General features: G+C 35.4%; 1 protein-coding gene across 1 annotated transcript in view; it reads left to right on the forward strand.

The window, feature by feature from the left end:
* The first annotated feature begins 3,229 nt into the window (after positions 1-3,229).
* Positions 3,230-16,062, forward strand: part of LOC136809987 (glutamate carboxypeptidase 2-like) — a 44,621-nt gene continuing 31,788 nt past the window's right edge. Inside the window, exons 1-3 of the mRNA XM_067066556.1 lie at positions 3,230-3,347; positions 8,510-8,720; positions 10,477-10,530. Coding sequence (XP_066922657.1) covers positions 3,274-3,347; positions 8,510-8,720; positions 10,477-10,530 — 339 coding nt within the window. The 5' untranslated portion in view covers positions 3,230-3,273. The remainder of the gene's footprint in view (positions 3,348-8,509; positions 8,721-10,476; positions 10,531-16,062) is intronic.

Raw genomic sequence — 16,062 nt, forward strand, 5'->3', positions numbered from 1 at the left:
CGTTTAATATTTATATGAATTTACAACATTCATATATTTAATATAATTAAGAGAAACCAAGTTTTTCTCAAAGAAATTGTTAAAAAAATTCAGTCCTGAAATTACACGCCTGTTTAAATCATGTTTTCAAAAATTGGCCTGAGTGTGGCCCGAGTGTGGTCCGTGCGTGGCCCGCGTGTGGCCCGAACACGGCCCGAGAATTCTCGGGCCAGCTCGGGCCATACTCGGGGCTTTACCCGAATTCCAATAAAAGTTTGGGCCATGTCGAGGGTCGTCTCGCCACCGAAGAGGTTTATTTGGAAAGGGTAATTATATTTTATTGTTCGCTTCTTTTTTAAAGATTCGCCGGGTTAAAAAAGTATGAATTTCTTTGTACATATTTTACCTACCCCAAATATTTAGGAGGCTGAGTTTTAAACGAATTGTCAAGTTGAAAAGAATGATAGATGTATCAAGGTCTGGTTTATTTACCCCCTGGTGACTTAACAAAAGAGACTTAACTCGATGTTACAATCCAATTATTGAAAGTTTGTCTCGGCCTTTTTATAATGAGCGAGACATACGTTCTCTGATTACGCAATTTTCATATTGACATTTTCGAGGCATTTTGATGTAACTGACAGGATACATTTCAACAACAAGGATGAGAGTTACCTGAATCAAGTTCGCAAGACAATATTAATTAAAACTTGAAAGTTGGAAACAAAATAAAACGTGCAGCAGCCAAAATCAACCAACCAAAATTTGTCATTCAATTCCCGAGACAGCGCTTTGATTTTTAAGGCCTTGTTTATACGCTAAAGTAAAAACAATTCCGCACATGTAAATGGGTCAATGTTTAAGGTCCGACAAAATTTCCAGGAGATAGCCTATCCGGCAGTGTGCGGATCTAGGTGGGTTCCGCCTCCCCCGTAGATCTTTTTCNCTTCTTGACAACTGGTTCCTTTCCTCTGTGCTCAAGGGTATCAAGCGTTCCAAGGGTATCCCTCCCGTTCCCAAGCTCCCCATCACAGTGGATATCCTTTCCTTCATTCACTCCCAGCTCAACCTTCTGGATAGCAAGCAGGCTTCTTTTTGGGCTTTGTGTCTTGTTTCCTTCTTTGGGCTTTTCCGGAAGAGTCACCTTTTGCCGGTTTCCCAGAGGGAAATTTCCCCGGTCACCTTTCTCACCAGGTCTGACTTCACCTTTGTGGGTTCAGGGGTTCACATCAAGGTGAGATGGAGTAAGACCATCCAGTTCGGTCAGCGTACTGTTACTATACCGCTGGTGGCCATACCCTCTTCCCACCTTTGTCCTGTTTCGGCTGTTTCTCGTGCCTTCTCCCTCACCCCTGGGGCACTCCCATCTGATCAAGCCTTTTGTTGGAGAGATTCTCATCTTGGGTCGAATAGGATTTTTATCTACCGGGATTTCATGCGCATCCTTCAGGCTCACCTGTCTCGTTCTGGGCTCTCACACCGTCAATATGGGTCACACTCATTCAGACGTGGTGGGGCCACCTTTGCATTAGAGGCTGGTGTCCCTCTTGACTCTATTGCAATCATGGGTGATTGGAAGTCCGATGCGATGTATCTTTACTTACACATGCCCTTGTCGCAGCGTTTGCATGCCCAGCGTTCTATTTCTTCACATATTTCAACTTTAACCTAACACCTACCTTCACATTGGATTTGGACATTTTTATTTTATTCTAGTTCCTGTACATATTTTGTCTGTGCCGTTTCACTTTTATTTCAAGAACTGAAAATACCATGTAGATATTCTGTGTGCCTCTCTGCTCTCCCCCTTTTCGGCCACTTGTGTTTAAGGTTCTGATATATGTTTTGTATATCAGAGTTTAGATGCAAATGGTTTGTTTTGATATATATCCGGACTCTTGGGACAGCCTCACTCTCATGCCTATTTAAGGCCTCAGTTCTTCCACATGGACCTTTTTCAGTTCTTCATTTGCCTAGTGCTGACTGCTGTATTTTTGCTCCACCACCCTCCCCAGCATCTTTTGGGAAGCTTCCTTTTTTCTTTTTTATGACCAGCGTATATGGTTTTAGTGATGCCCTTTTTTGTCAATGTCAGTTTATATTTCAGTATTTACTCATGTTTTTGTTATTAGTTTGTATTTTTATGCTGTATTATTTTATGTGTTTGTGATTTGTCCTTTAAAGCTTAGCTGTGTACTCATTTTTATTTTATTCTAGTTCCTGTACATATTTTGTCTGTGCCGTTTTCACTTTTATTTCAAGAACTGAAAATACCATGTAGATATTCTGTGTGCCTCTCTGCTCTCCCCCCTTTTCGGCCACTTGTGTTTAATAAAAAACAAATTTTGCTGACGTCAGCATTTTTTGGTTTTTGCGGTTTTTCGCAAAATTGGCAAAACCTAAATTTAAGTAACACCGATTTTTATGTTCTTCATCGTAATGCGCTTCTTTAAAGGTATAATTTACTATGCTAGGAGGAGTGGAATTGCCTCCGAGAAATTGAAGAAAATTTGGACACGCATTAATTTACCCGAGGTCCGAAAATCACACCAAAGTGTCAGAAAAAGAATTGGAAACAACGTAATTTCAATTTCTCTTAGGTTGAAGTTTCCAAAAATGTATAACAAGTGCTTCTAACAAAACAATCGAGCAATTTTACAAATTGCCCCCTACTATCTGTCTTCGTGGAACTTTTTACTGGCATCAAAACAGAATATGCTATATATATCTTTAAGAAAAAATTTCTTTTAGGCTTTTGTTGTTTTGCAAATATTTCTTTTTGAATTAAGAGATTTCATCTTTTATTGTTCTAATGAGTATATATAATATTTCTTTATAAGATACTTTGCTGTATTTTTAATCATTGTGTAAACTTATATATCTTTTGCATATTTTCCAACTAAGCTGATGGAAAGGCAAAAAGGTATTTTGATGAAGCCATCGTCGTTACCTTAGAAATGAGAAAGATCAGATTCAGTATAAAATGGGTTTTCGTCACCAGATTTCTGGGCTAAATGTTCGCTAATTCAAGGAGTCTTCCTTTAATATATCATAGAAAAGTTTTTGAAACCCACTTTTATATACTTGAAATTATTTTTGAGTTTTACGAATCCATAAAATTAATAAAAAATTGTTTTCCCACTTTAAGGCTTTTCTCTTTGATCTTTTATTGCTTTTTTGTTGATTGCTTCTGACAATGAGGACATATAATTCTAGAAGGAGTCTTATTTACCTTTTTTTCTACTTTCAGTGAACAATCTATAATTGAAACACAATCATATATAAACCTAAACAATGGCAGATGAGGATGATCCTTATGAATGTGTTGCATCAGGTGGTCTCCGATTGAAAGGTGGTAAAGTTAAAAAGTACTAAGAAATTTTTTATTTATTGTTCACATGATTACCGTAGCTCCGTGTAATGTACACTTTGTGTAATGCCGACATACCTTGTCTAATTCCCTCACAGCAACTATCTGGTCTGAAAAATAGATACGAGTAGTTAGGTTATTTTTTTAAACAGCTTATTCAGGAGGTTTTACATTTTAAAGACCAGAAAGTTGATATGACAGAATTAGACAAGGTATGTCGGCATTACACAAAGTTATGGTACATAAGTTTTGCACTTATAAAGCATACTAAGGCACAGATATGGCAAATATTAAAGCCTATGCTAGGCATTATTACCTGCTAAGCCTACATTTTCCGATTTTTTGGTTGGGATTTAACAGATTTACAGAACTTTTTGCATTAATCTTTCGATCTAAGCATCTCCTGAGCCAGTTTTTGTGGATTTTGTATGCAGCTTATAAAAATATATGTAATAATTAGTTCAATCTAAAAATCAGTGCCTTACAAAATCTACAGTTATACTACACCCCTGCCTCTGTGACCCAGTGGGGTCTTTCGATCTAAGCATCTCCTGAGCCAGTTTTTATGGATTTTGTATGCAGCTTATAAAAATATATGTAATAATTAGTTCAATCTAAAAATCAGTGCCTTACAAAATCTACAGTTATACTACACCCCTGCCTCTGTGACCCAGTGGGATCCACCCCACTGGCCACCCCAGTGAATTTTTGGACCTACCTTTGGAGGTCCTATAAATTAACCCGTGTTCGTTCGTTCGTTCGTCCGTTCGTTACTAGCTTTTCTCGGGATTGGCTCATTAGTTTTTCCTAATTTTTGGCACAAAGATGCAAAATGGTAATGCCCAAAATGTGACGGAGCTCGATTTTCGAAAAAAATTCATTTCCGGCCGAAAATGCCGGAAATATGAAATATGCCGGAAAAACCGTTTTTTTTGGCATTTTCTTGAGATTTCATCATTAGTTTTTTTTTATTTTTTGCACAAAGATGCGTATTAGGAATGCCTAAAACATGGATTAGTCCGATTTTTGAGAAAAATTCTATTCCGGCTGAAAATGCCGGAAATATCCCGGAAATCGCCGTTTTTGCAGATTTTCATTGGACTTTTTCCTTATATTTCGTTGTTTTTCACACAAAAACATTATTTGTAGCAATGCCCACCATCAAGCATGGTTTAATTGTCAATAAAAGTGATTTTTGAAGCCGGAACTTTCTAAAATTCGCCGGAACAGCCTATTGTCGCCGGAAAAACGGTATTTCTTGAATTTCTCGAGCTGTACTTTATATTTTTTCATGAAATTTTGCACACTGATGCAAAATAACAATACCTAAAATATGACAGAGCATGATTTTCAATTGACTACTTTTCCGGCCGAAAATGCCGGAAATATGCCGGAAAAACCGTTTTTTTGGCATTTTCTCGAGATTTCATCATTAGTTTTTTCTGATTTTTTTGCACAAAGATGCGTATTAACAATGTCTAAAACATGGCCTAGTCCGATTTTTGAGAAAAATTCTATTCCGGCTGAAAATGCCGGAAATATCCCAGAAATCGCCGTTTTTGCAGATTTTCATTTTTCATTTTTTTTAAAAATTGCCGGAACAGCCGATTTTCGCCGGAAAAACGGTATTTCTTGAAATTTCTCGAGCTGTACTTTATATTTTTTCATGAAATTTTGCACACTGACGCCAAAAATGCCAATAAAGCCAGTTTTTTTGACATTTTCTCAAGATTTCATCACTAGTTTTTTCTGATTTTTTGCACAAAGATGTGTATTAAAAATGCCCAAAACATGGTTGAGTCTGATTTTCGAGAAAATTTTTTTTCCGGCCGAAAATGCCAAAAATAGCTGTTTTTCCAGATTTTCTTTGGTCTTAATTGTGATATTTTTTTCATGAAATAATTATTGCTGATAGTAATTCCCAATATTTTCTAAAAATTTCCAAAACAGCTGATTTTCGTGCCAGAAAAAAACATTTTTTCTTCAATTTCTCAAGTTCTACTCAATATTTCATTCATGATTTTTTGCTCCATTCGTTCCTCGCTCTTTCATTCACTCCTTCCCTCATTAGTTCTTTCGTTCGTTTGTTTGTTCGTTTGTGTTTCATGATCTTTTCCATTAATTACTATATTTGCTCTCATTTGTCTAACTTTCATTATCAGGTAATGTTACTTTCATTATAGACACAATACTAATTGAATAAATAATACATCATCAATCTGTAGAATCGCCGTTGGTGCTGATCCTGTAAATGTGTGATGGTCGAGGTGATTGTTTGGTCATAATTGTTTAGATGCTGTATAAGACAGATCCTGATTATAGTGCAATGTGTGGATGCCGTGGAAGACAGATCCTGTTATTGATATTGTATTAACAGGAATGCTGTAACTGACAGATCCTGTTATTATTTAATATAGACTGTTGACATTTGTTCCTGTTGATATTGGTTCATCTTACTGTTTTATTCTGTTGATTGATTGTTGCTGCTGGTTCATTTGCATATATTGTGGATCACCTACCAGTGTGCTGCATCAACATATCTTCCCTGTTGGAACATCTTCTGATTCAACACAAGGTCAAGATCCTGTGATACTGGTGAGTCATCTTTCATATATTTCATAATTAACAGGTAGGTCCTATCAGCATCCAGCTTGTTTTTCCAAAAATGGCTCATTTTTCAGCCCCACTGGACAAATCACTCACCCCGCTGGAATGTTGTAGTAAAAAACACCCCATTGAAAATGATAAAAAGTTTACACATACCCCACTCGAAAAGCCCTTATTTTAACGTACCCCAGTAGAATTTTTCTTTCAAAAAATCGCCCCACTAGAATTTTCTCCTTCCCCTTCTTTAAAGGTGAAATATCCGAAAAAAGCCAAAAAAAATTTGCTCGCCTCGCTCGCCATCAAATGTTCCACTTTAATATATTTACTGTATTTAACCCGACTTATATGGTCATTTTTGGAAAGTGCCAAACGAGAGGGGTTGAAAATCTAAAATTTCTCTGTCAGCACAAACCGGTTGTACTTGGTCCTTTCTTTCTTTAAAGCTAGGTTCTAGCCTCAAAAGTTTTCGAGAGGCTTTCTCACTTGCGTAGATACTGAAAGAAAGACCTCTGATTTAACCATGTTGACTAAACATTACTAGGTCCGGTCCCAGAGTTTATAAAATTTGATATAACCACACTGCTCCTCTATAGCCCCCCTTCCCCCAGACCTCATTACATTTCCTGTTACAGTACTGTAAGAGTAGATCCACCTGATCAAGATGATATTTCTACTTTAGTAGCATGTAAGAAGCAGATTTTGACCAGTACTAAACCAAAAGTTAGCCAGTACCTTCCATCGTTAAAACACGATAGAATTAGGCGGTTTTTGTCTAAAAAACAGGCTAACCAAAATTTAGCTCATGCAAAAAATTCTTTCTCACCCCAGTGAATGTCAAGGAAATTTTCGCCACCCCACTCAATATTTGAAAGAATATTTTTCATCCCAGTGAATTTCAGGTTTTTTCATTCTCACCCCACTGGGTACTCAACACCCACTGGGGCACAGAGACAGGGGTGTTATACTGTGACTTATATTTTTGATATTGAAATTTGTCTCTTTTTGTACAGAGGGATAATCAATGTTTTCATATGATAAAAAGGTCAATCTCACAAACATTTCTATTTCGCTATTTCTATGAATTAATCCAAAGGGTACATATTATGTACATTTTCCCGGATATACTACACGCTTTTTTCTTTTATAAGAATGGTGTAAATCCATTTCATCATGGATATTCTTAACTTTTTTGGGAAAATCATCCTAAAATATTCTTACAGCATTCTAAGGTTAGGATCCTAATTAGACTAGATTTAACATTTAGTACATACGTCTGATGAATAAAATGGCATTTTTGTGAAAGAAGTGAGCCTTACTTGGGGTTGTTGACAATTTATAATTGAAAATGCTCTAAAAATGGCATTCTTAGCTTGAGTAGCAACATTCCATGATGGTGATATTCTTAGCATATTCTTAATTTTTTGGCCATTTTCATCATGGACATTCTTATAAAGTGTATTCTTATAAAAAAAAACGTGTAATATAAGCAACGTAAAAAAGAAAAAATATTTTCAGAAATTTAGCAAGAAAGTTTTCAAAAAATGAATTTTGCGAGAAGATAGAGACTAAAAATTTCAAAACAGAATAGAAGCGCAAGATTTTCAATTTACCAAAGACTCTTATTCTCATGAAATTGAACCTTTAGTCATGTACCGTAAGTTGGCATAATGTCGACACCCCCCTTCTAATTTCGACATCATTCTTTAGAGATAGAAATAATAGAAAGGTCGGAATCAGTGATGGACTCCTCAACTGATTGATCTGCAATAAAAAAATAGTTTCAATCAGCGATTCTGACCTTCCTATTATTCCTATCTCTAAAGAAGGGTGGCGAAATTAGAAGAGGAATGTCGACATTAGACCAACTTAAAAATTTTGTAAGTTAACATTTTGCTTTACTGTCATCCTGTAGTTTGCCATTAAAAATCCTTTTATCAACACTCTTCGGTTTTATTATTAGTAGCCTATCCTTCAGCAGTCATCATAAAAGGTTGGGAGATTTTCTACAGATTGAGAAATATTTGGAAAGTTTCAGAAAAAGTTTCTTGAGTATCTGCTACCGCCAAAGAATGTAAAAATGCCTACTTATCCAGTCCTTGTTTTTCGAATCAAATAAAAAATGTAGAGAATTAGAAGAAACAGGGTAGCCGACATGACATCATACATTACCCTCTTTCGAGGTGCTGGGTACAATGGATATTAGCCTTGGTTGCTGCACAGACCAAATACACGTTTAGCAATTTTCAGCCTAAAATGTTCTTAAAATGCGTTCTTAATTTTTCAGACTACTCTAAATCGACAATATCATGCAAAATAAAGAGCACTTAAAATTGGTTAAATTTTGACAATATTTGACTCTCGATTTTAGAAAATCCACGAAGTTGGGTTAAAACTGCTTGAAAAGAGGAAAAATTGTAGTTTCTGAGGCAGGGCATGTTCTTACGATGTTCTTAAATTTTCGACGAATTTCAGTCTAAATGGTCTTATGGACTGGATTCTAATAAAAAAAACGTGTATATAGAGATTAAAACGGTTTCTGATCTTTCACATTAGGAGCAAGAAGAAGAAAAAGAAGAACAAAGCCAAGAATATTCTAGAAGAAGCTTCCACATCTTCTAATTCTAAAGAATCGAAACAAGATGAAGAAGATGGTGAAAGTGATTATGAAGAAGCTGGAAGTTCTTCACAAAAACAAGAAGAAGAAGAAATTGTTATCAAAAAGACAGCTGCCGAGTTAGCATTTGAAAAAGCTCAACAGAGAAGGGTATGTTTTTTAAACAACTACAATCACCCTCGATATAATATTGAGATTTTAGTGTATTTTAACGTTTTTCAGAATTTAAAGTTCGGGCGAGAATTGCTATTTTAGCACTTCCACTCATTGAATATTTCGATTTTAGAGGGGTTTGGTGACTTCTAGGCTATATTCCAAGCCTTATTCGAGCAAATTTGAGCTTTTAAATCCTGAGATCCTAAGGTCCCAAGTCTTAAGTCTCATGTTAAAACTCAGAGTTAAAACTCTACTTTTCAACTGTAGTTTAACGCGCTTAAAAATCAATTGTGGTGTTCAAAATTACACCGGGAACTCCCCTTTGTCTCAAATATTTACATAGTGGATGATTCTAGCACTGAAGATGGTTTTAACCGAAAACCTTTTGCTCAAATAAAAATTAAACTTTGTTGTTTCTTAATAAACTTTTACTTTCTGAATGGCTGATTTGAACCAAAAGGGTATATTGGGCTATTCCAGAAAAGATTTGTACCCCCTATGTTGAGGAGATCTTTTTTTTAAAAGGTGACCCCCTGGATTTTTTTCCAATTTTTCAGGACCCCCTTGGATTTTTTTCTTCCATTTCTTTGGACCACCCTGGATTTTCGACCTCGTTATACTGACCACCCTGGATTTTCAACCCAATTTTACTGACCACCCTGGATTTTTTATTTTCCATACCACCCTGGACGTCACACCTCCTCAACATAGGTTCATAGGTTCAACATAAATTCTTTTAAAATGCTAAAAAGTTAAGTCGTGTTAGGGTTAGAGGAAAGTTTGTGGGAGAAGGGTGTTCATCTAAAATACAAAAGTTTCGTCAGTCATGTCGATGGCCCATTGAAACTTCTCGCGTTGAGTTTTATTGTAAATCTTTTCGATGGGTACGTCAGACTATTTCTGGAATAACCCATTTTCTTCGTCGACTTTTGTTCTACACCCCCTTCTCGCAGGTCCACTGGAAAAATTGGCCAAAATATCGTCCCTGGTGGAAAATTATCCTAAATTTTTGTCCCCACTGAAAAAAATCTGATGAGCAAATCCTCACTGCAAAATATCGCGCTATTTTTTCCATCCCCACTGAATTTTCTGACTTGAAAACAAAATCCCCACTGGCTGAAGTAATCCTAATGAGTCTGGGAGAAGGTAGCCTGGGAATCCATGCTATGATTTCTTCTTTGATAAACTGATGGCGAAATGTATAGCATGGTACGGGTGGAGAGTTTGAATTTCTCAGATCCTAATAACAGTTGAAAACATAGCCAATCAAATTTTGTTATTCTTTTATTTTACTGGTCACACTTTCTTAGAGAAACCGCAACTTTGGTTTTTATTTTAGTAAGTGAGGACAGCGCTAAATTCGAATTTCCCACTGTAAAAATGTGAGTCCAATATTGGACTCACAGCTCGAACCCGTCTTGTGTACATCAAATTATAAAATAACACACGACGGGTCTCCTGTCTAGGGAGAAGGGGGTGTAGTGTAGGGGTGTAGTTCTTTCTTTAATTTTCTTTTGCTTAAATTGCGTCGAATTTAGTTCTCGTAATGGTGTATTTTACTTTTTCTTTTATTGAGAGTTGTTCAGAGGAAAGCTATAAAAATGCTTTTTTCGCGTTTGTTTTATAGATTTTAGCTCTGCATTTTGATTGTAAACGTTTTAGGTGGGGTTTTGAATATTTATTTTCAGGAGGATTTAATTTTTGAATGCTTTAAAATTACATCATGCTTCATTTTAATTTTCATTTTTAGGCTGCTCAAAGAATTTTGGAGAAAGCATCAAAGACCCACAAGCAAAGAGTAGAGGTATAAAATCATTTTCCATATTTCTTGACCAGTTTGATTAGCTTCGGTCCGTCCCTTCGGTCAGTTTTGTGATAAATTTTAATGAGAAAAAGCTAAATTGACTTGTTAGAAATTTAAAGCAAAAATTTTCACCTCTTAGAAGTAAAAATGTAACGTCTTTAAACGTCTTCTTTGAAACATTAGCATCATAAACATTGCGCAATAAAATTTTGTCAGTAGATTTTATCGGTTTTATTATCATAAATAACGTGTGGCCTATATTTTCCGCCATCACCCCACCTAGCTCTAGTTTAGACGCCCGACTTTATTCCTATTCTAATTGTTAGAGAAAGGAAAAGTTGGCAGTTAAAATCTTTGCTGTGCCCACTGAAATTGAAGATTAAAATAAGCAGGGCCGTTTAAACCAGCAATCATGCTCGAAATATATTGAGACTCAGTGTATTTTAACGTATTTTGAGAATTTAGAGTTCGGGCTTTCCAACTCTAGTCCAACGCGCTTAAAGGGGAATTAACGTTTCAAAATTGTCAACAAATAAATTACAGATTCAAATAGAGCTCATTGAGACAATTTCAAATATATATGGTTTATAGGGCTTTACTCTTCTACATCCGGAATAAGAGTTGTTTGAAAATTCCCTTGCGTTGCTATGGATACGAAAAATGTGACGTAGCACACGCCCTGTGTTTCTCTTTTTTATAAAAGGGAAGAGTGGTGAATGATGATTTAAAATGCAGTTTTTGAGTTTCTTTTTACCGTTAGAAAGTTCATTGCACCTTTGGAATACTAACTAGACTCTCCTAGTATTATTTCTTCAACGTTTTGCTATAACTACTCTAAAAAAGATTAATTTCTTATGTTTTTTATCTCTTATACAACCAAGTAGAGTGTAACAGTAAGAATAGTTGGGGCGCATGTGACGTCACAAAATCAACAGAGGGGGAGTTTTTCTCCATTGTAGAGTCAAAATTGTGAGAAATTAAAGATTAAATAACTCAATGAATAAAAGACATTTTGAAGTGGTTCTTTTTTTGTTCGATCACATTTTTCTTCCTCTTTAATGTTTCGAAAAAAAATCTCAGGGTTAATTCCAAACGTTAATTCCCCTTTAAAAATCATTTGTGACAGGGAAATACCCTTTGTCTCGAATATTTTGTGAGGGTTTTTACACTTCTTTCTACGTTTATTCATTATTCATTAAAGTCTGTTAATTCTGCAACCTACCCCGATCCTTGAGCAACGGACTTTTTATGTCAACTTTAAAATCCTGCATTTAACTTTAAATAGCTTGTTAGGTTGTTCTCCCCTATTAGTGAGTTTATGTATGTGTATTTTTCTGCGACGGAGACGGTTAGCTACTGCTTTGTCTATATCCTGATCAGCTGAGCATTTACGGTAAACTAGCGTTTTTACTACAATCATGGACAAAAGGTTTGTAGACTTCTGCAATATTTGCAAAATACTTCAATATCGATCAAAAACAAGTTCCCAAGAGGTTCTGGGAGCTTTCCAAACCCATTCAAAGCTGTTCAAAGTCTTTGAAAGTCACCCACTGCAGTCTAATCACAAGGGCGCGATTAATTGGCTTACACCAGTATCAAAACGCTGATTTCTTGCTTGTGGTTCCCTCAAAAGTAATTCAAAAGCAATGCAACGACTTCGAAAGTGTTTTTCTTAACTTCCCTCCTTTTTCAGACACAGACATTGAAGAGTCATTTTGCTCTATTTCTCATCATTTTTCACTGAAATTTCATTTGTCTACAACCTTTTGTCCATGATTGTAGTACCGTCCTCGATATTGTTCTCGATACTCGATGCTGTTCAAAACTGCCGGTTTTACCAAACCGCCTTAATTATTTTACCGTTCTCAAAAGTGCAAATTCATAAACTCGCTATTACCTGCAATTAATTATTTTTGGCTAAAATGCATTTCACCCCCTTTTTTAAACATTTTTTGCACAAATCTTTTATTTGGCTTTGGTGAAACTTAACAAGGTAAACTCTACAAGTAAACTCAAAATTGCTCCTGTTTTTTTTTCTATTTGTCGAATGTTATTGTTACAACGAAGGGTATATGTTTTTATGGTTGGCGTGAAAGCAGGACAAGTCCCCTCAACCATAAGGTTTATGACATGTGATAACCATAAAAAGTTTATTGGGTGTGGTCCTAGGGTTGCTTTTTTACGTGCCAGATTCTCCGAAAGGAGAGAATTTTTACAAAATGTTTCTTTGTTTTTTTTTTTAATTTTCTTCAATTATTAAAAATTCCTAATTTTGAGAGGTTTCAGCTATTTTTTACCCTTAGTGAGATTTTTTCTAAGCACATTTTATTCCTCTTCTTGGGGAAATTTAAGACCTTTTTGGAATGTTGAACCTGTTTATTAGTTTTATCAGAGATTTGGGAAAAGAGGATAAGAATTGCGCTATTCAGCTATAGAAATATAGGCTAGGAAGCCTTTTGTTCTATTGAAATATCTGCGCCCGATCGATTGTTGCCCCCGCAGGAGCGTAGCGACGAGGAGGCACTCATAGTTTCACGCATAAATATTGGACTGGAATCTCGAAATTTTGTTGCATTTGTTTTGTCGCCCAAGCATCCCCGTAGTTAGTCTCTTCCGTAAATGTTCGGTTTTTCTTCCGGGACGGTAGTATACATATTTTCAGATTACGTTATATGCTATTAGCATTACTACATATTACAATTTTAGTTTTGATTTAGCTTTGAAAAGCTGAAGCGAGTGTTATAAATGCAAATCATAACAGTCATATAACACGAATTACAATATTACTTGTGCAAATCAAAACAAACAAAATGGCAGACTGGTTATGATGATGATGAGCTGATTCATTACTGGAAAAAGTGTTTTGTATGTCAAATTTTGTTTCTTGTCTTTGAAACTGAATACTAACTACTGTAATCTAGTCAGAAGTTCACTTCAGCAATGATTTCAATTCTTTTTCCGGAATCTTTAAAGAAATTTGCTCAAGTTTTCAAATGTACATTTGATATTTTTGTTCAAACTCTATTCTAATTTATTTTTGTCTTTTATTTTATTAATAGCTACCTTTATTGTTTATAGAGCTGCTTCAGCTTTAAATACCATCATATGGTCGTAACTCGAGAAATTCCTTCTTAACTTAGTAAAACAAGAAGATACCGGCAAAGTACAAAAAAGTTGAATGTATGCATATGTAAAGTTGAATCCAAAAGTGGTTGAATGAATGTTGAATGTCAATCAATGTAAACAAACTTTTTCTTTTGGTCTTCAAAATAGATTTACCTCACTTAGAGTTTTTTCATTGCTTGTTCAGTGTGGTAAATCTATTTCAAAATCCTGCAAAAAGTTTGTTTACATTCATTTAACTTTACATGCGCACATTCAACTTTTTCATGCAGTTGTGATAGCCTAAATAACTTACGCTCCAGTGGTTTGGTGAAATAGCTCCAATTCTGGCTTTCCAAGTTAGGATGGACCTTCCCAAAGGCATTTAACGCTGGTTAGACTAGGTACACAGACAGTCATACAGAAACACCATAAAGCAAAAGTATATTTAGCTATAAACTCACAAAGTCTAGCTTCCTGAAGGCTCTTCATTGTCTGCGCTGCTTGGAGAAAAGATTGCATCGTGAAAAAGTACTATGCACTTGAAAAAAAATTTAGGCGCATTTCAACTTTTCTCGACTGTACGTCTGAATGGACCACAATGGCATTCCTTTATTTTTCTTTTGACCAATAAAATAGAAGATTTTGTTTGAGAAGTGCAATCACAGCGTACGCAAGTGGAGGCCGGGCCTTAACTAGGATTGGTTTCTATTTCACCCATTTAAGATGGCGCAGAACTTTTTGATAAATTTCATACACAGTATCCTCTTGACTATTGTTTATTAGGCAAAGTTGCATTGCAATAGAGAATTGTTGAAATATAGCAGCCAATGAAAAAAAACAAGCTATTTCTGATTGGTTACCTTGTTGATTTATTCACCACTATATATTTTGCCTACAATCTAAGATGTCTATATTTTTGAGAAGCTTTTCCAGCTTACTTTTCCTTAAATTTTATTAAATTATCAAGCTTGAATTCTTCAAGTATTTTGTTAATGGAATATAATTTTTTTTCAAGCAAATGCCTCAATCAATCAATCAATCAATCAATCAATTATTCCTGATTATTATTTAATGTTTTAATCTTTAAAGCATTAAAGCTTTATAAGTGCATGACATGATCTTTATGTGGGGGCATTTAGTGAAAGCTATGACTAGTTTTAGTTCTGAGCCAATCGGAGCGCTNTTTTGACCAGGGCTGACTTAAAAGATAACTAACTTTTGAGGTATTATCATAGTAAACTTAATCTAGTGAGTTTTCTTTTCAAGTTATTAACTTTTCAAGCTAAAATTGACTTTTCAAAAAGTGTTAAACAATAATGAAAACGGAAGTCAATAGTTTTTTTCGAGTTACCCGAAATCGTAAGCTAGCTTCTTATGTGATGACGCTTTCACGGCCGGCTGGAGGAGACTAGCGCATCGAGAACTGAAACAATGGTAGTTGATTGCTATACATGCTCTTAACGACACTTTAAAAACTCTCCCAGCTGGCACACAACGTTGTTTCAACGTTCATATAGCGTTAAATGGACGTTGTGAATACTAGAAAAACGTTGAAACGACGTTGTGTGCCAGCTGGGCTTCTCGTGGACTTGTGTATTGGATATTTTTGGTGTTTTCTAGCAATTTACCATCTCATCTATTTCAAGATTGTAAATTAAAATTTTAAAGCAAAAATGTTCACCTCTTAGAACTAAAAATGTAACGTCTTTATTGTCTTCGTTGAAGCATCATTAGATTGCGCAATAAAATTTTGTCGGTAGATTTTATCGGTTTATTGTTATCTTTTTACACGTTATTTATGAAAGAAAATCGATTAAAACACATGATAATTTCTTTTGTTTCATTTCTTAAGCAAGCTATCCTCCTCCGGTGGCCTATATTTTCCGCCATCACCCCACCCAGCTCTAGTTTAGACGGCCGACTTTTTGCATATTCTAATTGCTAGAGAAAGCAAAAAGTTGGCAGTTAAAATCTTTGCTGTGAAAAACGTTTAAAAGAAATCAAAAGAAGAACTTTCTTCCCACTGAAATTTGAAATTAAAATAAGCAGGGCAAAAATGTGGGCCGTCTAAACCAGAAATCTTGCTCGAAATATATTAAAATATATTGTATTTTAACGTTTTTCAGAATTTAAAGTTCAGGCTATTTTAGCACTTCCACTTTCTTCCATTGAATATTTTGATTTTTGAGGGGTTCGGTGGCTTCTAAGCTATATTCCCAGCCTGATCGAAACAATTTTGAGCTTTTAAATCCTGGGATGCTAAGGTCCTAAGTGTTAAGTCTCATGTTAAAACTCTACTTTCCAACTCTAGTTTAACGCGCTTAAAAATCATTTGTGACAGGGAATTACCCTTTGTCTCAAATATTTTGTGTTGGATTGAGGGTTTTTGCACTTCTTTCTACGTTTATTCCTTGTTAAAGTCTGTTA

The sequence above is a fragment of the Clytia hemisphaerica genome, unplaced genomic scaffold (assembly GCF_902728285.1).
Source record: "Clytia hemisphaerica strain Z4C2 unplaced genomic scaffold, Clytia hemisphaerica genome assembly, whole genome shotgun sequence".
In the NCBI taxonomy this organism is placed as follows: Eukaryota; Metazoa; Cnidaria; class Hydrozoa; order Leptothecata; family Clytiidae; genus Clytia; species Clytia hemisphaerica.